The 23,097-nt window shown below is 44.1% G+C and overlaps 1 protein-coding gene across 5 annotated transcripts in view; it reads left to right on the top strand.

Moving 5' to 3' along the window:
• Positions 1-21,064, top strand: part of TMC7 (transmembrane channel like 7) — a 54,421-nt gene extending 33,357 nt beyond the window's left edge. For 2 of the 5 annotated variants that reach the window (XM_059154933.1, XM_059154937.1), the window contains 9 exons: positions 420-593; positions 2,680-2,837; positions 6,649-6,766; positions 7,098-7,195; positions 8,043-8,229; positions 11,029-11,159; positions 14,294-14,449; positions 18,211-18,289; positions 19,546-21,064. In XM_059154933.1, coding sequence (XP_059010916.1) covers positions 420-593; positions 2,680-2,837; positions 6,649-6,766; positions 7,098-7,195; positions 8,043-8,229; positions 11,029-11,159; positions 14,294-14,449; positions 18,211-18,289; positions 19,546-19,626 — 1,182 coding nt within the window. In that variant the 3' untranslated portion in view covers positions 19,627-21,064. Of the gene's footprint in view, positions 1-419; positions 594-2,679; positions 2,838-6,648; positions 6,767-7,097; positions 7,196-8,042; positions 8,230-11,028; positions 11,160-14,293; positions 14,450-18,115; positions 18,290-19,545 lie in introns of those variants that run through there. The other 3 variants (XM_059154935.1, XM_059154934.1, XM_059154936.1) reach the window with 3 other exon arrangements.
• Positions 21,065-23,097: the final 2,033 nt, after the last annotated feature.

Genomic DNA, 23,097 nt, shown 5'->3' on the forward strand with positions numbered 1-23,097 from the left:
AAGATTTTATTTATTGGAAAGGAGCATGAGTGGGGGCGGAGGCAGAGGGAGAGGCAGGCTCCCTGCTGAGCAGGAAGCCCTACATGAGGCTAGATCTCAGGATCCTGAAATCCTGACCTGAGTCAAAGGTAGATGCTCAACCGAGCCACCCAGGTGCCTCTAACTGCAAGTCATAGATAGGAGATTCTACCTTGACTTAGGCCTTAGTAAACATGAAAGCTGGTTGGGCTTGGTCTGGGAAGATATCTGGGCAGACGTGAACATTTAAAGAAGGTCTTAACCCTTTAAGAAGAGATATGCCCTCTTCTTAACCCTTTAAGGGTTAAGATGGATGGATGGACCATGATGATGAATTCCAGGTTCTACCCCTGAGTATCCCTTCCCCTCGTGCTCACAGATGAGTTTTCTTTGGCCCTCAGGCAGATCTCGAGGAAGAAAGAATTCGGCAGAAGATAGCAGAAAGGACATCAGAAGAGACCATACGGATTTACTCTCTGAGACTGTTTTTGAACTGTATCGTTCTAGCCGTTTTAGCCGCATGCTTTTACGCAATCTATAGAGCGACAATATTCTCACAAGAGCACATGAAAAAAGTGAGTACTCTGTGAAAGTCAGTTTAACTGTTACCTTGGTTGGACATTAGGTGTGTCAAGTGTGTTAGCCTCTGACGTAGAGACCATCATCATTTCTGTTTTATATGTAAGGATCTAAGTTCGACTGTTTAGACAGAGAACTAAAAATCAGAGGTAACCAATTTCTACTTTTTTTTTTTTTTGAAGATTTTATTTATTTATTTGAGAGAGAGAGAGATAGCGAGCGAGAGAGAGAGCATGAGCAGGGGGAAGGGAGAGAAGCAGGCCCCTTGCTGAGTAGGGCACCCGAGGAAGGGCTTGATTCCACACCCTAGGATCACAACCTGAGCCGAAGGCACATCCTTTAACCCACTGAGCCATCCAGTAGCCCCCAATTTCCACTTTTTTTTTTTTTAAGATTTTATTTATTTATTTGACAGAGAGATCACAAGTGGGCAGAGAGATGGGCAGAGAGAGAAGGGGAAGCAGGCTTGGCTTCCTGCTGAGCAGAGAGCCTGATGTGGGGCTCAATCCCAGGACCTTGAGATCATGACCTGAGCCGAAGGCAGAGGCTTAACCCACTGAGCCACCCAGGCGCCCCCCAATTTCTACTTTTAATAAAAATATAAGACCATCCAACGAGAGTGTTTGGAATTCCTCCTAGAATCCACAATACTCAAATTCAGGTTTGCCTACCTACATTTACTCCTCAACTCCATTACTGATTACCTGTGGCCCCAGTTTACCTAAAACAGCAGTGGTTTTAAAAATCAACGTTGGTCTGGTGGCTTTGATTAATGAAATCAATCATTGGAGGAGGGACCCAGGTTCCTTCCATCTTGTGGCTCTGCCATCCTTAGGGGATGCCCTCTTCTGTGTGGTACGAGATAGTTAAGCATGTCCACATTCTAGCCAATGGGAAGGATGGGAAGGTATACCCTTTTCTTCAAGGGCAAGACCTTTTAAGTGCTTGTACTCAAAATGTCTACTAACATCCCTTTGGCCAGAATTTAGTCAGAAAGCTATAACTCACTCTGAGAGAGGCCAGGAAATAATAGTTTTTTCCCCAGATAGCTGTGTATGTGGCCAAATAGTCTAGTACTCTGAAAGGAGAGAATGGCTAGTCCAAATCAATAACTACTATGGCCTTGAAAATACTTTAGATTACCCATTAATATAGACTGTATGAATTTTTTTTTAATACTTGAACTTAACTCATTCAATAGAGCTAATTTTTCTTTCTCTGATACTAGAGCATGATTCCTCTATTTGAACATCCAAAAAGGGAAATGACTTGTGTTTATTTTTATTTTTATTTAATTTTTAATTTTTTAAAAAAATATTTTATTTATTTATTTGACAGACAGAGATTACAAGTAGGCAGAGAGGCAGGCAGAGAGAGAGGAGGAAGCAGGCTCCCTACAGAGCAGAGAGCCCGATGTGAGGTTTGATCCCAGGACTCTGGGATCATGACCTGAGCCGAAGGCAGAGGCCTTAACCCATTGAGCCACCCAGGTGCCCCTTAATTTTTAATTTTTTAAAAGATTTTATTTATTTATTTGACAGAGAGAGAGAGAGATCACAAGTAGGCAGAGAGATAGGGGGAAGCAGGTTCCCCACTGAGCAGAGAGCCTGATGCGGGCCTTCATCCCAGGACCCTGAGATCATGACCTGAGCCGAAGGCAGAGGCTCAACCTGAGCCACTCGGGCCCCCCTCCTTTTTTTTTTTTTAACAGAGAGAGAGAGGGATAAAGGAAGAAAGAGAGAGAGACTCCCAAGCAGGCTCTATGCTCAGTGCGTAGCCAGACATGGGGCTTGATCTCACGACCTTGAGATCATTCCTTGAGCCAAAATCAAGAGTCAGACACTTAAGCCACTGAGTGACCCAAGGACCCCAGAAAATGGCTCATGTTTAGGGGCCAAGCTGAATGACATATATGTTTTGTTATTTAAATATATATAGCAGAGTTCTTTTTTTCTCTTCTGGTTCTATTGACATAGTTGACATATAACATAAAATGTATAGCATAATGACTTGATGTCTGTGTAGTTAGTTCTTTCAAGGTCATTTCGTATGTGATACAACTTCCCTTTGTTATCTTCATAGGAAATTGACAAGATGGTTTTTGGAGAGAACCTTTTGATATTGTACCTGCCTTCTATTGTGATCACTCTGGCCAATTTTATCACCCCAATGATCTTTGCCAAGATCATCCACTATGAGGATTATTCTCCAGGCTTTGAGATCCGGCTGACAATCCTTAGGTAATGCCTAGACATGCCAAGAAGGTCACCACTTGCCCATGGCAGACCTTGTTAATCACTTGCGGCCCCTTTTCCTGCTGACCCAAGAATGCTCGACAACCTTCAGACAGCCCACATGAATGAATCAGAGTTTGCCCATGCAGTGAAATCTCTTTGACTTAAGCATGTACTCAGTGGTATTATATTTTTGGTTCACGTATTAGCACATCGACAGCTGAGGGCATAAGGTGGGGCCCTGGGATTTCTCAGATGATGTTAGGAATGACAGTATACCAGCAGGGAAATGAGGAAATGAGACAGCAAAGGGAAGGCAGCTGATAAAACGTATCTTATTGGGGCTGTTGGCAGCCGGGGCTCGGCCCTACCAGGAAACTGGGTGTTTGGGTGGGATATAGATTATATCTATATAGTGAGTTCCTACCCACCAAGGTGTCTGTCCTGTACTTCATAAGGGTGGCCGGCTCCCGGAGGCATCAACTCCCCATGCTCCCACCTCGCTAGCCCCTGTGCATGGGCCTTGGGAGGAGAGGGGAGGAGACTTACAAGTGCATTGACCAGGAACCTGCAGCATCTGCTGGGTTAGTAAGGGCCGAGAAAGTGTTGCCAGGTCACTGACTGGGTGTACGGTAGCTGACTGCTTATAATTTGTTGGACTGTCTCTTCTCATTCTAAATAAACACTCAGTTTCTTAAAGAGAAAAAAAGAGGGGCACCTGGGTGGCTCAGTTGTTAAGTGTCTGCCTTCAGCTCAGGTCATGATCCCGGTGTCCTGGAATCGAGCCCCGTGTTGGGCTCCCTGCTCAGTAGGAAGCCTGCTTCTCTCTCTCCCATTCCCCCTGCTTGTGTTCTTCTCTCTCTCTTTCTCTCTCTCTGTGTCAAATAAATGAATAAATAAATAAAATCTTTCAAAAAAAAAAAAAAAAGAAAGAAAGGACAGCTGTAAAGCAGGGTCTAGGGAGCTAACACAAGTAAGTTTAGAGGACCAGCTGGGGACTGTGTGAAATAGAGTGTTTCATGCCTCAGATGGCATTTGTATTTTTTAAAAAACTTTATTTTGGAAAATTCCAAACAGAAACGGAAGGTATAATAAGCCTCCGTATGCCCATCACTTAGTTTTTTTTTGTTTTTTTTTTTTTATTCTAGTAGAGCTTCTTTCTTTATTTTTTTAATTAAATTTATTTATTTTCAGCATAACAGTATTCATTATTTTTTCACCACACCCAGTGCTCCATGCAATCCGTGCCCTCTATAATACCCACCACCTGGTACCCCAACCTCCCACCCACCCGCCAATTCAAATCCCTCAGATTGTTTTTCAGAGTCCATAGTCTTTCATGATTCACCTCCCCTTCCAATTTCCCCCAACTCCCTTCTCCTCTCTAACTTCCCTTGTCCTCCATGCTATTTCTTATGCTCCACAAATAAGTGAAACCATATGATAATTGACTCTCTCTGCTTGACTTATTTCACTCAGCATCATCTCTTCCAGTCCCGTCCATGTTGCTACAAAAGTTGGGTATTCGTCCTTTCTGATGGAGGCATAATACTCCCTAGTGTATATGGAACACATCTTCCTTATCCATTCATCCGTTGAAGGGCATCTTGGTTCTTTCCACAGTTTGGTGACCGTGGCCATTGCTGCTATAAACATTGGGGTACAGATGGCCCTTCTTTTCACTACATCTGTATCTTTGGGGTAGATACCCAGGAGTGCATTGCAGGTGTTGGAGGGGATGTGGAGAAAGGGGAACCCTCTTACACTGTTGGTGGGAATGCAGGTTGGTGCAGCCTCTTTGGAGAACAGTGTGGAGATTCCTCAAGAAATTAAAAATAGAACTTCCATCACTTAGTTTTGATCATTACCAACCATTTGCGGATCTTGTTTCATCTGTCCCCGCCCCCAACTTTAGCTGGATTATTTTAAGCAAATCTTTTTTCACCTTTATCCCCCCTTAACAGACCATCATCACACCTCATAAAATTAAGTCAGTTTCCAATGAAGTTGCAAAGGACTTTCCAGGATTAGTTGGTTCAAAGCAGGATCCAGACAAAGGCCACATGCTACGTTTGGTGGTTATGTCTCTTAAGCCCCCTTTACTCTTTTAAGAACCCCTACCCCTTTCATTAGGCCATGGATTTGTGGAAGAAATGAACATTTGTCCTGTAGCATGTCCCCTTGTGTGGATTTAATTCATTGTTTCTTTGTGTTCTGCATTCTGTTGCCCACAGTTGCTATAAACTACAGTGTAGATTCTGACTTTTTATTCGATTCCATCTTTAGTTATGGGCCCCTCCTGAGTGGTGCTGGTTCCTTGAATTCCAGTAGGAGGAATAGGCTGTCAGGTGGCATGCTACGAAATGAGAAGAATGAGCAGATGTATGGCTTTGCTTTTCCCCCCACTTTTTCATATTTCTTTTTTTTTTTATAGCCAAACAATAGAAAATCATCTTTCAAAAAGGTTAGCTCACTCTGCCCTCCTGTCTCGAATCCTGCTTCCCAAGAGAGCCCTCATCTGTGGGGTTCCTGGTGTTTACTCGCCCATTTTATGTTCTTTGAGAAACGAGATCATATATAAGTGACACTCCGTAACATGCTTTTTCCCCTTCTCAGTATATCAGACGTCACTCAAAGCTCATACTTAAAAGATTCCATTAGTTCCCTTCAGCAATGCATCATGTTCTGTAGTGTGGCTATAACATCATGGGTTCAGGAATTCCCAGCTTGCTCATTGTTTTTTCCCTTACCGTTTAAAAAAAATTGTAGCAAAATACGTATATAACATAAAATTGCCATTTTAGACATTTTTATTTATTTATTTTCCATCTTTTTATCTTTTTTTTTTTTTTGCTTTTTAGATTTTGTTTATTTATTTGACAGACAGAGATCACACAAGTAGGCAGAGAGGCAGGCCGGGTTTGGGCAGGGGGGAAGCTGCCTCCCTGTTGAGAGAGCTGGCTCCCACAGGGAGCCCGACGTGGGGCTCGACCCCAGGACCCCAAGACCACAACCTGAGCCAAAGGCAGAGGCCTAAACCACTGAGCCACCAGGTGCCCCTTCATTTTAGACATTTTTAAAAAAAGATTTGGTTTTTATGTAATCTCCTCACCCAGTATGCGACTAGAACTCACAACCTTGAGACTACATGCTCCTCTGAATGTGCCACGCAGGTGCCCCCATTGTAGACAGTAAAAAAAAAATACTTAGGGTGCTGAGTGTCTGCCTTCCACTCAGCTCATGATCCCACTCCTGGGATCCAGCCCTGCATCGGGCACCTTGCTCAACAGGGAGCTTGCTTCTCCCTCTCCCGCAGCCTGCTGCTCCCCCTGCTTTGCTCTATTGCTCCCTCTCACCTCCTCTCTCTCAAATAAATAAAATATTTAAAAAATTAAAATTAAAATTAAAAATTAAAAAAAAATAAAATTCAAATTTATTTATTTATAGTGCATGTACAAGTGGGGGAGGGGCAGAGGGAGAAAGAGAGAGAATCTCAAGCAGACTCCATGCTGAGCACGGAGCGTGATATGGGACTTGATCCCAGGACCCTGAGATCATAAATCAACAGTCAGACACTTACTTAACTGACTAAACCACCCAGGTGCCCCTAGACATTTGTAAGTGTACAGTCCTGTGGCATTAAGTACATTCCCCATGCTGTGCCACCAGCGCTGCTATCCATTTCTAGAATGTTCTCAGAATCCCAAACAGAAACTGATTATTTGTGGGTTTGGTTTGAAGGTTTTCTGCTCTCTAGCCTTAGTTCCAGGTAGCCAGCCTGCCCTGAGGCCTCTTCCCCTACCCCCCGCCCCCGCAGGTGTGTCTTTATGCGGCTGGCTACCATCTGTGTGCTGGTGTTCACTCTGGGCTCCAAGATTACATCCTGTGATAACTACTCCTGTGAGCTGTGTGGCTACAACCAGAAACTCTACCCGGTGAGCCTGCAGGGATGGGGGCGTCCTGCAGGGGGCGGTAATTGGCAGGGGGGGAGGTGTATGACAGGCTCAAAGTCAAGAGAACAGCCCTCAAAGCTATGGGTTTGAATCCCACCTGATCTGCTTTCCTGATGTGTAGCCGAGTCTCACACAGCAGGCCCTTCTGTAGCTTGAACACCAGAGTGTGTGCTGCATCTCGGGGGAGCGTCAGCGGATGGCCTCCAGAGGCAGCAGAATCTGAGGGTGGACAGGGCTATTGGAAGGAGTGTGAGAACCTGGCTTTCTCTGCCCCACGTTGGGCCTCATTTTCTCTTGATCTCTTTGGTTTCAGTGCTGGGAGACCCAGGTTGGGCAGGAAATGTACAAGCTGATGATCTTTGACCTCATCATCATCTTGGCTGTGACGCTTTTTGTGGATTTTCCCAGAAAGTAAGTATGAGAGGTACCCCTCTGATTTCCGCCTACCCCTTCCAGTCCTTTTCATATCCCCAGTGGAGGCTCCCATCACAGCTGCTCTTCAGTTCACAGAAATCACTGACAACCATCCAAAGACTTACAGTTGCCTTTAGGCCATTGACCCCATAGTCCATTAGGTGCCCCCTTGAAAGGCTCTGCTTCCCATGGAGATGGCTTCTGGCCATCAGCACAGCTACTGTCAGGGGAGACCCTCCAGGTTCATGCCCCAGCACTGCCACTTGCTGGTCATGTGATTGGGCAAGTTATTTAAGCTTCGTGCTGACTGTGCCACCCAGGAGACTCTATTTTTCTTTATTTTTTTATTTTTTGAGAGAGAGAGAGAGAGTTGGGGGGTGGTGACAGGAGGGGCAGAGGGAGAGAAGGTAGGATTCCGAGAAGTGGCAAGCTAGGTGGTAGGGTTCTCATAAGCCATTTTCTGTGTGAATGCTCGTTACTGTTTGGGCTGAGTGGCAAACGAGCATAGCGACTGCCTGTGTCATCCGTTGTCACCACAACCTGGTGAAGTACATTGGGTTAAAATTCCCCCACATTCCCAATGAGGCAAACGAACCTTGTCTAACTCATCTGGCCCCCTAGGACCAGGGACCTGAGATTAACACACACACAGTCGCTCACTGTAGAGTGCCACATGTCAGCAAAGACACTGGAGACAACCTAAATGCCCATCAGGAGGGGCTACCCTGACAAATTATAAGGCATGAGAAATGTGTGTAGAAACAGCCTTGATAGGGTAGATGTGGTTCTGTGGTCGTGGCAGGCACTGGCAGTCCAGGTGACATATTGTCCCATTTGTGTCCAGGCTCCTGGTGACCTACTGTTCTTCTTGGAAGCTGATTCAGTGCTGGGGACAACAGGAATTCGCCATTCCCGATAATGTCCTGGGGATCGTCTATGGGCAGACCATTTGCTGGATTGGAGCTTTTTTCTCACCGCTTCTCCCTGCCATTGCAACCTTGAAGTTCATTATCATCTTTTATGTGAAAGAGGTAAGGAGAGGGGGGGTGGGGGAGCTCCTATTCTGGACTATTCTTGATCTCCCAAGGCATTCAGCAGGTTGTGTGTCTACAGCCCCCACACACACATCCCATCAGACTTATCAAAATTACATCCCTTATTTGGTGTGTACTTTTATTGTGGAAAAAAGACTTGGGATGGATTTCCACATCTTTATAATTTTGAGAGTTTTGTTAAGCCTTTTTTTTTGCCCCTATGATTTAAATGTTGTTTTTGTAAGTAACTGTCTAAGAGGGGAGCCACAATTGAGCCATCCAGTGGGCAGTGGCATATTTTGGTGATGTTTCACAAAACATCTATTAAATTAAGTTTTATCATTTTCCATTTGGATGTTGGGGCCGATGTATTTATTTTCAGGTCTCAAGTATTTGTGTCGCTCCTCAAATGGCTCACAGGCCCGAGCATTGTGGCTGAACTAAGTGCTTATTGGGTAGAGTGCTCTGTGAATGACTAATTGATCTGGGCTTATTAACTGAGCTGTTGTTATTATTATTACTGAGGCAATATATGCTCACTATTAAATTATAGACAGGCGTGCCTGGGTGGCATAGTCAATTGAGCATTGGTTTCGGCTCAGGTCCTGATCTCAGGGTCATGAGATCGAGCCCTGCATCGGGCTCCAGACTCAGTATAGTCTACTTAAGATTCTCTCTGTCTCTCCTTCTGCCCCTGCCCGCACACCCCAGGCGCTCTCTCTCAAAACAAATAAATAAATCTTAAAAAAAAAAAACCTTTATAAACTATATACAGACATGTATACAGTAACTTCCAACCCTTCTTCTGGAGTTGCTCTGTGTTAACAGGCCCCACGCTTGCTTATTACCTATTATGCCAAGCCCTAAGGATTCAGAAATGGAGGTAATAATAATAGCATTAATAATAATGACAGGGCGCCTGGGTGGCTCAGTGGGTTAAGCCGCTGCCTTCGGCTCAGGTCATGATCTCAGCGTCCTGGGATCGAGTTCCGCATCGGGCTCTCTGCTCAGCAGGGAGCCTGCTTCCTCCTCTCTCTCTCTCTCTCTGCCTGCCTCTCTGCCTACTTGTGATCTCTTTGTCAAATAAATAAATAAAATCTTTTAAAAAAATAAATAATGACAGTAATAACAGTTGTAAGAATACCATGTGCCCCCACTCTGCTGAACACTTTACACAGGTCATCATGGAATGCTTACACTCATCTTTTGATTTTACAAATCAGAAAGCTGAAGTTCAGAGAGGTTAAGTAAGTAGCCCCAGGTCACACAGCTTACAAGTGACTCCAGATTTACTTCACTCGAGGGCCTAAGCTATTTAATCCTTAGGTAAGCAGCACCTTGAATTGGGCTGTATTTCCAACCCAGATGTTTTGGCCTTTGAAGAATGTTCTGGTGCTTTCATGTGGAAACTTGAGTTGGTTGAAAGCACCAAAGGAGAGATAGATGTCAGAAAACTTAGAACTTTTTCCTTTCCCTGAAAATATTGGTCACCCAGTGCTTTTCTGGTGTGTGGCTTAGTAAAGACATGTGGGGGTAATAGAGTAGGTCATGGGCACTGGGCTGAATTGTGACACCACAGGCCAGACCAGCCAGCCACCCCTGAATAGGACACCAGGGGTCCCTGGCGCTTATTGCTGTCCAGCTCACAAGATTTTCTGGCTACTGCTGAGGTAAGAGCAGCTTGAGGCCCCCTCCCAGTAACGTAGTCTCTAAAAATATTAAGGAAAAATTGTATGCCTATAAATGTACCCGTCACTCCTTTCCACTTGATGTTTCCACAAGTCTTTTTCACCTTGGTAGAAAATTTGCTTTTATTAAAATTTGTTTTTATTAAAAAAAAAATTGCTTTTTTTAAAAGATGTTATTTATTCATTTGAGAGAGAGAAAGAGAATGAGAGAGAGAGAGAGTGACAGAGCAGGAGGAGGGGCAGAGGAAGAAGCAGACTCCCTGCTGAGCAGAGAGCCCAACATGGGGCTGGATCCCAGGACCCCAAGATCATGACCTGAGCCAAAAACAGCTGCTTCACTGACTAAGCCACCCAAGCACCCTGGAAATATTGGTTTTTAATACAGAGGAAGAATAAATATGCTTATAAAAAATCAAACAAAATCTCTCTTGGTCTTGTTAGCATAGATCCATTTAATGCATATTTAAAATCCTATGAAGAATACTTTTTAAAAAACGTAAATGAGGGGGTGCCTGGGTGGTTCAGTGGGTTAAAGCCTCTGCCTTCGGCTCAGGTCATGATCCCAGAGTCCTGGGATTGAGCCCCGCAACGGCTCCCTGCTTGGCGGGGAGCCAGCTTCCCCCCACCCCGCCCCTGCCTGCCTCTCTGTCTACCTGTGATCTATCTCTCTGTCAAATTTAAAACAAAAACAAAAACAAAAAACGTAAATGAGATCATAGGGCACATTTCACAGTGCCATCCAGGACGTAGAGCTCTCTCACCCTCTCGAAGCGTTCCCCAGTATCTCACTGTACACTACTTGAACCTTCAAGCAGCCCCTGTTAATCGCTATTTTGGTTGCTTCCAGTTACCCCCACACATGAGCACCTGCAGCAGTAAACATCCATATCCATGTATTTTGGCCCCTTTATTCTGTTTTCTCATTGGGATGAATTTCTCCAGGGTCGAGGGTCTGGATGAATCATGTTTCATTTTGATCTAGATTGCTGACTACCCTCTGGAAAAGTCCTACCCGTTTACATTCCCACTAGAATGCATGAATGGGCTCGTTGATCTTCAAGGAAGCTAGACTCTTACTTTTTTTTTCTCTTTCCTTCTCTCCCTTTAGATGAGTCTTCTTTATACCTGCCGACCCTCCCCCAGGCAGTTCAGAGCCTCCAATTCTAATTTCTTCTTCTTGTTGGTGTTGTTGATCGGGTTGTGTTTGGCCATAATACCTCTGACAATTAGCATGGCACGGTAAATATGACTCTGTTTTCTAGAACATTTGTTTGCTTCTTGGGACATCCCTCTTTTCTGTTCAAGGATCCCTTGAATTCTTTACTGGCTTTCCTCATGAGGTTCCATCTACAGAAGTCGGTAAGTCACTCCTGGTTTGGCCAGGCCCACCTTTGTTTTGGAATCCCTCTCTGGATGCTGGAATGTCCTGGTCCACTTCCAGAAGCTGGGCTTATACTATTGCACTTGTTCTAGAGAGTACCAGCAGGTCTGTCCTGCCCTACTCTCTTTGCCTGGGACCTCTCTTCTAATCTCGTTTGTTTCTGGTTACAAAAATAAGAAGACCTGGAGTGTCTTCAGTGTGACAAGCACTGTGCTAGGTGCTAGGAGTATAGAGATGATTCAGACATGCCACAAGGAATATAGAGTGTAGTGTGGAATTCGGTAAGAGTAGAAATGCTTAAGACTAAGGATCAAAAATTGGGGTTTCAAACTCCAGTGACCCTACTTCCTAGGAGTATAGCCATTTATATCAAAGGCCATTAAACATTTTCTGTAAAGGGCAAGCCTAAATGTTTAGGCTTTGTAGGCCATATAGTGTCAGTAGCAACTGTTTAACTGTCTTGTGACATTATGAAAGCAGCCACAGACAGTATACAAACTAATGGGCATGACTGTGTTCCAATAAAGCTTTATTTATAAAAAACAGATGATGGTTCAAATTTGGCCCATGGGTTATAGTTTACCAATCTCTCTGATTTATTCTCATGCAATTTCATTTCTTCATCTTTAAATTGGAATTCTTAAACTTTGAATCTGTCAGATTTTGTTTTTTAACCAGTTTGAGTATATATATTTTTATTGTTTCTTGTTATAATAATAGATGTTATATAAAAAGTCAAACAGTACAAAAGAGTATAAATTAAAGAGAAATAAAGTGCCCCTCATCATCCCTTCTTGGTCCTATTCTGCCAAAGTAACCACTATTAATATTTTATTGATACTTCCAGAAATTCATATGAACAATGTATTTATTTTTAAAAGACACATATGGAATAATGCTGTAACTCTGATTGACTGCTTTTCTTTTCCACTTAATTTTATATTGTGCCCTTTTCCATACCAACATATATAGAACTCTCATTGTTTTAAAATGTTTTTTAACTTTGACTTTTTTATATAATACATACATTCACATGACACAAAATTCAAAAAGTATAAGAATATATGATGGGAATTCATTTTCCAGTCCTATTTCCCAACTACTTAGTTTCTGCCTGGGAACCAGTCTTTTCAGATCTCTGTGTCTCTTTCAGTGTTTTTTTTTTTAGCATTCTGTTTTATGAATAGATCATAAATTGTTCATCCATTTCCTTACGGAATAGTTAGATTGCTTCCCAGAGTGTTTTTTTTTTTTTTTTTTTAAGATTTTATTTATTTATTTATTTGACAGGTAGAGATCACAAGTAGACAAAGAGAGAGAGGGAAGCAGGCTCCCTACTGAGCAGAGAGCCCGATGTGGAGCTCAATCTCAGGACCCCGAGATCATGACCTGAGCTGAAGGCAGCGGCTTAACCCACTGAGCCACCCAGGCGCCCCTTCCCAGAGTGTTTTTTAACCCATAAAGTTGGGCTGCAATGGAAAATCATACACACGGATCTTTGTGATGTGAATATAGGGAGCTTTTTGTAGGTCTTTTTTTTTTAATCTTTTTTTTTTTTTTTAAGATTTTATTTATTTGACAGACCACAAGGAGGCAGAGAGGCAGGCAGAGAGAGGAAAGGGGAGGAAGCAGCCTCCCCACTGAGCAGAGAGCCTGACGCGGGGCTCGATCCCAGGACCCCGGGATCATGACCTGAGCCGAAGGCAGAGGCTTTAACCCACTGAGCCACCCAGGCGCCCCTTTGTAGGTCTTAATGACAAAATTTTTCCATTGTAATTTTGATTTTTCCTTACTTTTTATTTTGAAAAATTTGAAAAAATAGCAACAGTGAAGACTCCTATACCCTCCAACTAGATGTCCCAGTTGTTAACATTTTGATTTCGCTGCATTTGTTTTCTCTCTCTCTCTGCACCTACATTTTTTATGGCTGTCATGACCCATTTGAGATTGTTATGGACACCACGGCATACCTCAATAATAAGCTCAGCCACCCCCATCTTGAGATCTGGGGGTGCACAGAAAATTGGAACTAAATACTTGAGCGTGCAGCTTCTAAAAATAAGCATCCTCCTTCTCACGCATCTGCAATAACATTATTCGATGTAATTAATACTAATATTTCTGCCATTTTCAAATTTCTCCATTTGTCCCCAGATAGTCTTTTATGGCCTTGTTTTTAAAATGAGGATCTTTCATGTTTTACCCATTGCTTTTTTTTTTTTAAAGATTTTATTTATTATTCGACAGAGAGAGAGAGATCACAAGTAGGCAGAGAGAGAGGGGGAAGCAGCTCCCCGCTGAGCAGAGAGCCCAATGTGGGGCTTGATCCCAGGACCCCGAGATCATGACCTGAGCCAAAGGCAGAGGCTTAACCCACTGAGCCACCCAGGCACCCCTACCCATTGCTTTTAATTGCTATGTCTCCTTACTCTCCTTTAATTTTATTTTAAGTAATCTCTATATGCAGTGTGGGGCTCGGACTCCTGACCCTGACTGAAATCATGGGTTGTATTCTCATCTGACCAAGCCAGCCAAGCTGACTCTTTTAATCTTGGATTCTTGAAGGGCGCCTGGCTGGCTCAGTTGGTGGAGCATATGACTCTTGATCTCAGGGTCGTGAGTTCTAGCCCCATGTTGGGTGTGGAGCATATTTTTTAAAAAATTAATTCATTTAACAGAATCTTTGATTCTTTGCAGAGTCCACAACAGTTTCCTCACCTCCAAATTAAGAGATCGGTGAATAAAATCACATTGTTACCTCACAGTGCCATTTAACTTACTCTTCTGTGCTAAATTTCCTGTGACCTGAAAGTCAGTCTAGAGACTAGATGAAGTTTCAGCGTCAGCGTTTTTGACCAGAATATTCCATTCGGCCCGTAAGACCAGGCAGTTCCTCTCGGGTCACTGGTAACAAGCCTGTGGGTGTGAGAGGACAGATGCTCAGCCTGTGCTCGGTGCCTCGCCCTGAGCCCCTGGGTCTATGTCTTGGCAGCATCCCTTCCTCGAAAGCCTGTGGGCCGTTCACCAACTTCAACACCACGTGGGAGGTGGTCCCCAAGACAGTGAGCACCTTTCCCAGCTCTCTGCAGTCCCTGGTCTATGGCGTCACATCGGAAGCCTTCGCAGTGCCTTTCTTCATGATCATCTGGTGAGTAAGAACCGCCCGGACCCTTGCAAGTATTTTCCGTGCAGGCCCGTGGAGAAGGCAATAATGCAAAACATTATTGTGAACCTGATAACATTAACTTAGCAAGTGTAGCAAGCTCGCCTGCTACACTTGATAAGTTACAGAACCTCTCCTCTCCCTCTGCCCCCTCCCTGCTTGTGTGCTCTCTCTCCTCTCTCTCTCCCCCATTTTTAGAATGGGCATCATAATAGTGATTTTTTTTTTAAGATTTTATGTATTTATTTAGGGAGCGAGAGAGAGAGAGAAAGCATGCACATGTGAACAGGGGAGGGGCAGAGGGAGAGGACAAGGATCCCGAACGGGCTCTGTGCTGAGCCGGAGTCTGCCACAGGGCTTGATCTCAGGACCTTGAGAATTTTTAGAAATTAAAATTCCTAATTAAAATTTCATGATCTCATGACCTGAGCTAAAACCAAGAGTTGGAAGCCACCTGGAGGCTCCAAAATTGTGATTCTTTAAGAGGGTTATTGAGCAGGAATAGTAAGATTAAGCATCTGCCTTTGGCTCGGGTCATGATCTCAGGGTCCTGGGATCAAGCCCCACATCGGGTGTGGGAAGCCTGCTTTTCCCTCTCCCACTCCCTCTGCTTGTGTTCCTTCTCTCACTCCCTGTCAAAGAAATAAATAAAATCTTAAAAAAAAAAAAAAAATGATCCTGCAGCTAAAGCACTTAGCCCAATGCCTGCCATAAAAACCCAATAACCATTGCTGATTAATAGTATTATTTACAAAATCACTTGCACTTTGATAAAGAAAGTGATTACTGGGGAGAGAGAAGAGCACTGAATTAGAAGCATGTGCGTGAACCCTGTCTCCACTACTTATACATAGAATGTGTCCTCCCTGTGCCTCAGTTTCCTTACCTGGAAAATGAGGTAAGAATGGCACATACCTCATAGGGTTGTGAGAAGAAGGCAATACAGTTAACATAGTGAAATGGGTAGCAGAGGACCTGGCCCTTAGTAAAGGCACAGTAAATGACAGGTATTCTATATCAAGGTGACAAGAAGCTTTTCTGCATAGTGATTCATTTTGAGGGTTAAAGTAATTCTAGGGCTATCTGGGTAGCTCATTTGGTGTCTGATTCTTTTTTTTTTTTTTAAGATTTAAAAAATTCTAAAAATTTTTTAATTTCTAAAAATTTCTTTTTTAATTTCTAAAAATTCAATTTCTAAAAATTTCTTTAAAAATCTAAAAATTTTTTAAGATTTTAAAAATTTATTTGACAGAGAGAGAAAGAATCCAAGTAGGGGGAGCGGTAGGCAGAGGGAGAGGGAGAAGCAGGCTCCTTGCTCAACAGGGAGCCCGACTCAGGGCTCGATCCTGGGACCCTGGGATCACGACCCGAGCCAAAGGCAGATGCTTAACTGACCGAGCCACCCAGGTGCCCCTAAGTGTCTAACTCTTGATCTCAGTTCAGGTCTCAGTCTCAGGGTCAGGGATTCAAACCCCATATCAGGCTTCATCCTGGGTGTGGAGCCTACATTAAAAAATAATAATAATAAAATAATTCTAATCACAAATGTACATTGAGGTCTTACTATGTGCTGGGTGTTGTTTTAATTATAGTCTGTCCTGATTATTAATGGATTCCATTTTTTGTGTCTGTGTTATGAATATGCCTACTTGCTAAAATATTTTGTAACCCCAAAATCAGTGCTTGAGGCAAGTTCATGGTTATTTGTGGACTTGCACCCAGTGGCAAAAAATTGGAGTCACCCCAAAATCACTATGTTAGTCTGTTTGGGCTGCTGCCTACAGAAAATACCATAGACTAGGTGGCTTATAACCAATTATTTCTTATAGTTCTGGAGGTTGCTAGTCCAAGGTCAGGGTGTCCATCTGTGTGGTTAGGTGAGAGCCGTCTTCTGGCTTGCAGACTTCTCATATCCTCACATAGCAGATGGCATGAGCTAGTTCTCTGGGGTCCCTTTGATCAAGGCACTAATCCCATTCATGAGGGCACCGTCCTCATAACCTTAGCACCTCCCAAAGGCCCCACTTCCTAATACCATCACCTTGGGATTAGGATTTCAAACATGAATCTGGGGGGCACACAAACATTCATGCCATAGCACGCATGTTACCGGCTAGACTTGAACAATGCTCAGTAGTCTGCCTTCTTGTTTCAGCTCTCATACTATAAGTAAGTGTCCTTTTGTGATCTCTGTGGGGCCAGGTTTCTTGCATTTTGTGCTTTTGGTGGGTCATTTCCCTGTTTAAATTGGCCCCAAGCATACTGAAGGGCTTCTAGTCATTCCTAGGTGCAAGAGGGCTTGGGATGTGCCCTGCGAAGAAAATATGTAAGTTAGATAAGCTTCATTCGGGCATGCATGATAGCGCTGGTGATGCCAGGTTCAATGTTAAGGAATCAACAATAATATTTAAATAAGATGTCTTTAAACAGAAACAAGGTTATATTTTGATAACTTTCTCAATAAATAAGAAACATAAAATAGGGTATTGATCATTTGACAAGAATGTTGTGACCGGTGACTCAAGGAACCTACCCCAGTTCGTCCCCTAGGGGCACTGGTTCAGAAGTCACTAGGTCAGTGTTCCTGGAGGCTTTATGGAATGTAACTACTACAGATAACTAGAATTGATTATAGCTGGCATGAATTAACTGTAATGAAATCACTGCAATTATCTCTTGATATATTCTGACAGTAAAACCCCACCACCATGCAAGAAGAGAACCCGAAAAATTTATTTGCTAAAGGTAGGATACCTTTGATAGAGATTAATAAAATGGCTTGGGGAAGCTAGGCAGACAGTCAGCCTGGGATTCTGAGTACCTCAGGATCCAGCTACTCTGTCCTGGGGGGTTTGACTCCAAGCTATGGCTTGGCTGGCACCATCTGATGGCAGATGCCTGATCTGGCCATTCTTGCCTTGTGGCCACAGTGTGTTCCAGAAGAGTATCATTGATAAGAGCGATTCCATGACTTCCTCAGCCCTGTCTGGGGGGATTAGACAGGAAACCACTGCCCCTTCATGGAATGGAATGAGATTGCCTACGGTTTTCCTGGCGGCTCGCCCTCCACTCCACATGCCCCTGTCCCCAAAGATAATAACTTCAGCCACCCCCGTTCTGAGATCTGGGACCACACAGAAGACAGGAGCCAACAGCCCGTTGCTTTTATTCAAAGATCTATTATCCTAGGCTTGTTGTTCCCCAGGTTTTACTGTATTATCCTCGCTGTAGATGAGGAAGCGGGGGCCGGGGAAGTGATCATCCACAGCCAGTTCCTTCCATACTGAGCTGTCTGGACTATCTCTTTCTCTTTCCCTGTCATACCGTGTGTGCCAGGGGAACAACAACAACTTTTAATATTGACTTAAAAAGCAAGGCATGCATCAGTCTCTACTACCACTGCTAACTAAATACCCCTCTGGGGCTGCTTCTTATGTCCTCTGCTTAGGAGAGATCCCTTTCTTCTTCCCTCGCTCCCTCCCATTTTTTTTTTTTTTTTAAAGTAATCTCTACACCCAGTGCGGGGCTGGATCCCAGAACGTCACACCCCAGATTTTTCCTTCCTCCCTACCTCCTTCTCTTCCTTTCTTCCTTCCCCTCCACCTGTCTGTCCATTCCTCCCTCTCTCTTCTTTCTTTCTCTTCCTAACAGAAGTGAACCTGTTCTGGGCAAAATGGACCGGGTTGTTTATCCAGCGGCCCTTCAGCTGGCACAGACTCCTTAGTGACCGCTTCCTTGTGTTACAGCCTCATCATGTTTTACTTCATCGCCCTGGCCGGAGCGCACAAGCGGGTGGTGGTCCAGCTCCGAGAGCAGCTGTCCCTGGTAAGGAAGAGCAGGTCCAGGGGGTCATGGCTGGGGACATCTACCCAGGACAACTAAAGGAGAATGGCGCTTTCCCCAGGGAGGGGATGGAATGCCGTGGCGCGGCTCACCACTGCTTCCCAGAACTGCACTGGGGCCAGGCCTTCTCCAGCTTCACGCAGTCATGGGCTTGTCCATGCCTTCAGTGTGTACAGTGATCACTGCCTGCCCCTCATACTGTGCTGGGATACAGTGGTGACAGAGGGAGACGAGACTGCTGAATAGTTACAGAGAAACCATGAATTCCAGTAGCGGGAGCCTCTGTGAAGATAACACGGACGGTAGAGTTAGGTGAGGAACGGCCCTCCGGGGCTGTAGATGGTGGTCACGGAGGGCCTCTTGGAGGAGGTGGCATTGGAGCTGAGACTTGAAGGACGAGGAGCCCATTGTGGGAGGCCTCGGGGATGAGAGTAACAGGCAGAGGGGACAGCGAGGCCACTCCCGGGGACAGGTGGCATGGCCAAAGAGTCTAGATGATCCTGGATTGTCCGCTAGGGTCACGGCACAGTGTGAGGGCTCTGGTGACAAGTTTGGGTTTAATTCTGAGTGTGATGGGAAACCAATCACAGTAGCAGTCTGATGTACATTTCTTTTTAAGATTATTTACCTATTTATGGGCGCCTGGGTGGCTCAGTGGGTTAAGCCGCTGCCTTCGGCTCAGGTCATGATCTCAGGGTCCTGGGATCGAGCCCCGCATCGGGCTCTCTGCTCAGCAGGGAGCCTGCTTCCTCCTCTCTCTCTCTCTCTGCCTGCCTCTCTGCCTACTTGTGATCTCTCTCTGTCAAATAAATAAATAAAATCTTAAAAAAAAAAAAAGATTATTTACCTATTTAGAGAGCGTGTGCGTGAGCCGGTGCGAGGGAGATTTTGAGAGAGAATATCAAGCAGACACCACAGTGATTGCGGATCCCGACTTGGGGCTCAGTCTCATGACCCTGAGATCACAGCAGAAACCGGGAGTCGGACTCTCAACCGAATGTGCCATCCAGGCGCCCCATCCGTCTGACGTCTATTTTTTTAAAGACTCTTGGCTCCTCTGTGGACAAGAGGCTGTGGAGGGGCAAGAGAGCAAGAGGCAGACCAGTCTGGAGGCCGTTACCACAGTCCAGGGGTTGGGATCCTTAACCCCGAGTCTGACGGGTAATTGATTTTGTTGAAATGAAGACATTTGTTTTCAAATATATTGAATGTGTTCTTGCGCCGATTTCTGCCTTTAGGAAAGTCGTGACAAGCGTTACCTGATCCAGAAACTAACAGAAGCCCAGAAGGATATGAAGAACCGACTGGATGGACAATGAGGAACCTGCTCGTTAAGCTGACCTTGTGACCAGCCGAGCCTACACAGTCCACCTGGGTTTGGAGCGGAACTTGTAAAATATATTTTTCTGGAGTTCAGGTCTTTCCTGAAGGCGGCTCCCTTCGTGCGGGTGTCGTGGCGTTGTTTTTGGTGACCTTGTTAGGACGTTGACGTCTTAGCTCCCGGGGCATTTTGCTACAGCCTTCGTGCTCAGGGGGAAACTGCTTCCACGGTGCTGGGTCTGTCCTGGCCCTGGGTCATCAAAACTAAGAGGCAAAGTTTGTCTTTCAAGTCTTCCAAAATGCCATTTCCCTCGCTGCACTGAGGTCCCCATCTCTGAAGGACACTACACGCTTTGGAGCCAGGCTGGAAAGGGCAGGTGAGGACGTGCACAGAGGATGGCACAGAGCGCTGGAGGGCTGTGGGTCGCAGCCTCAGACCAGCCTGTGCCAGTGACCTGGAGTACACTGACTCCTGACATCTTCAAGGCACATATCCATTTTTTAAGGGCTCTTTTATATTTTACAAAATACGCAGAGAATTGCTTCAGGGTTTCCATTACAGGAAAAAAAAAAAAAAGGTGCAGTAAATACCTCATCATAAGCTTACCCCAAATTGATAGCTCTGAACCTTTGAATATAAGCCTAAATTATTGTTTCACATAATCAGTTCTCGTCTTAACGTCTTCGGGATCTTTTCCAAAGTACTTAGTTTTGTAACAGACTGTGTGAGCCTTTCTTCTGTTTTCCTTCCGTTCACTGGCTCAAAAGCTTTTCCTAGGGAGTAGCCTGGAGTTTAAAGCTGGCACAGGTTTTAGAAAGCTGCTGCTAACAGTATTTCCCACCATCACCCCTATCCTCCGTTACTCAAAAATGAATGATTCCTTGCTCCGAGAAGCAAAGCGAGCTTGCCGTGGCACACACATTTCTGTGTATTTGCCCCTTTGCCCGATCATTTTCCGCCTCTTCCCCAAAGTTAGCATTAACACTGGATATTTATGTACCTGTGAGACCGATGAGATTTTCAAGCTAATAATTAGTATCATGGAATTTTGAGTAATCAAAAGTTCACTCTGTCCTCACTTGAAAAAAAATCTAATTGTTGGCATTTTTGCCAAGCACACTTATAGAGATGTTTTTGCCTTCACCATGCTTTTGAGGACAGTCAAGATGTGTGTGTGTGTGTGTGTGTGTGTGTGTGTGTGTGTAAATGTGTGAGATGGAAGCTCCGTTCTTTCCCTGTTATAAAATCAATACTGATTTATGCTAATATCTTTGTTTCGGTTAAATGCTGCTGGTTTGCATACCTCTTACTTGAATGTTTTTATATATTTTGACAACTTTAATAACTTCAAGGGATGTCTGTGTAATTGTTGAAGCGCAGGTCTAACAAATGTGCCTTATAACTACTGATTAAACAGTATCTTGAAAGTTTTAAAATGTGTGTGTGCATATTGGAATTTATGGAGGTTTCTTGTCAGCAATCAAGTGATCATGGAACTTGATAAAGTCGCTCTTTGCTTTTTCCTAGAATCACACAAGTGTTTAATGCAATCCATCAGATGAGTGATTTTAAGACTCCTTGGCTCTGCTGAATCTAAGGGAGAGGTATATTGTGTGTATTTTATTATTTTTTAAAATTTTCATTTATTTATTTGACAGAGATCACAAGTAGGCAGAGAGACAGGCGGTGGGGGGGAGGCAGGCTCCCCACTGAGCAGAGAGCCCGATGCAGAACTTGATCCCAGGACCCTGAGATCACAACCTGAGCCGAAGGCAGAGGCCTCAACCCACTGAGCCACCCAGGCACCCCTATATGTGTATATTTTAAACTGAAAAGACATAAAACTATTTCAAGCACTCCCCTTCCCAGCCGCAAACTCCAGAGGGAACCACTGCTAATGATGTTTATTTAATTCTCCCAGAAAATCATAGTACATGTTCAGACAGATATATATGTGTGTGGTTGAATATATGAAATACATATTTCTGAGCTTCTCCCTTTTTTCCCCTTAATAACATCTTGCAGATCTTTCCATATAAGTAGCCATGTCATTCTTTTTAATACATAGCTTCCATTGTATCAGTGTGCAAGGGTTAACTCCTTGCTAGATACTTTTGTTTGCAACCCACCAAAGCTGCTTCCCATCCCCCATCCTGTTACAAACAGGGGGAGCTGGAATTTTAGAAGTCAGTGCCAAGCCTGTCTCTGTTTCTCTGTTCTGCCCCATTCTCCTAAAGAACAGGTTCTTGTTCTTTATCAAGGCAGGCTTCCATATTCTTGAAATCACAAAATATTCTCATCCCAGCAAAGAGCAGAATCCAGTTAGGCAAGTTTTTATTTGGTAGTATCTGATTGCAGCTAGTCACGAGTAAATAATAATGAAGAAAGGAATTAATTTTGCCAGAGTAGAGCTGCAAGGTCTGATCCCGAGGAAGATAGGACTTCTGAATGTATCTTCTTTATATAGGGTATATCTTCTTTATATAGGGTATATTTTATTAGTAAATTCCATCTGGTATATTTTCTCTCCAATGCATGGGGTGCATGGGACCTGGGATGGGTTTGCTACTTGCTTAATTGTATTACTTTGTACAGGTGTCTTCACCCAGATGAAATTCCCTCATCTTTAAATGGAAAATAATACATATATTTACTTTTATGCTTGAGAATGGAATTTGAGACTAATGTGTTTTCTTTTCTTTTTTTTTTTTTTTTAGATTTATTTATTTATTTGACAGACAGAGATCACAAGTAGGCAGAGAGGCAGGCAGAGAGAGAGGAAGCAGGCTCCCTGCTGAGCAGAGAGCCTGATGCGGGGCTCAATCCCAGGGCCCTGGGATCATGACTGGAGCCAAAAGCAGAGGCTTTATTTAACCCACTGAGCCACCCAGGTGCCCAGTTCTTTTTTCTTTTTTAAGATTTTATTTATTTATTTGAGAGAGAGGGAGGAAGTAAGAGAGAGCAAGAGAGGGTAGAAGGTGAGAGGGAGAAGCAGACTCCCTGCGAAGCTGGGAGTTCCCGATGTGGAACTCGATTCCAGGACTCCAGGATCATGACCTGAACTGAAGGCAGTTGCTTAACCAACTGAGCCACGCAGGCACCCCTAATATGTGTTTTCTTTTTGAAATTTTGTTTTCTCATTTTAAAAATACTTGTTTATTATAGAAAATACAGGGACACTGAAAGCTACAGAGAAGAAAAGTGAAAAATCACATATAAGCACCATTTATGAACAGTCACTGTTAATCTTTGAGCCAAATTCCTTTTCAGATAAAGAGCACAGAGGAGGGGTTCCTGGGTGGCTCAGTGGGTTAAAGCCTCTGTCTTAGGCTTGGGTCATGATCCCAGGGTCCTGGGATCGGGCCCCTCATCCGGCTCTCTGCTCGCTGGGGGGCCTGTTTACCTCTCTCTCTCTGCCTGCCTTTCTGACTATTTGTGTTCTGTCTGTCAAATAAATAAAATCTTTAAA

Source organism: Mustela lutreola, chromosome 17 (assembly GCF_030435805.1).
Source record: "Mustela lutreola isolate mMusLut2 chromosome 17, mMusLut2.pri, whole genome shotgun sequence".
Classification (NCBI taxonomy): domain Eukaryota; kingdom Metazoa; phylum Chordata; class Mammalia; order Carnivora; family Mustelidae; genus Mustela; species Mustela lutreola.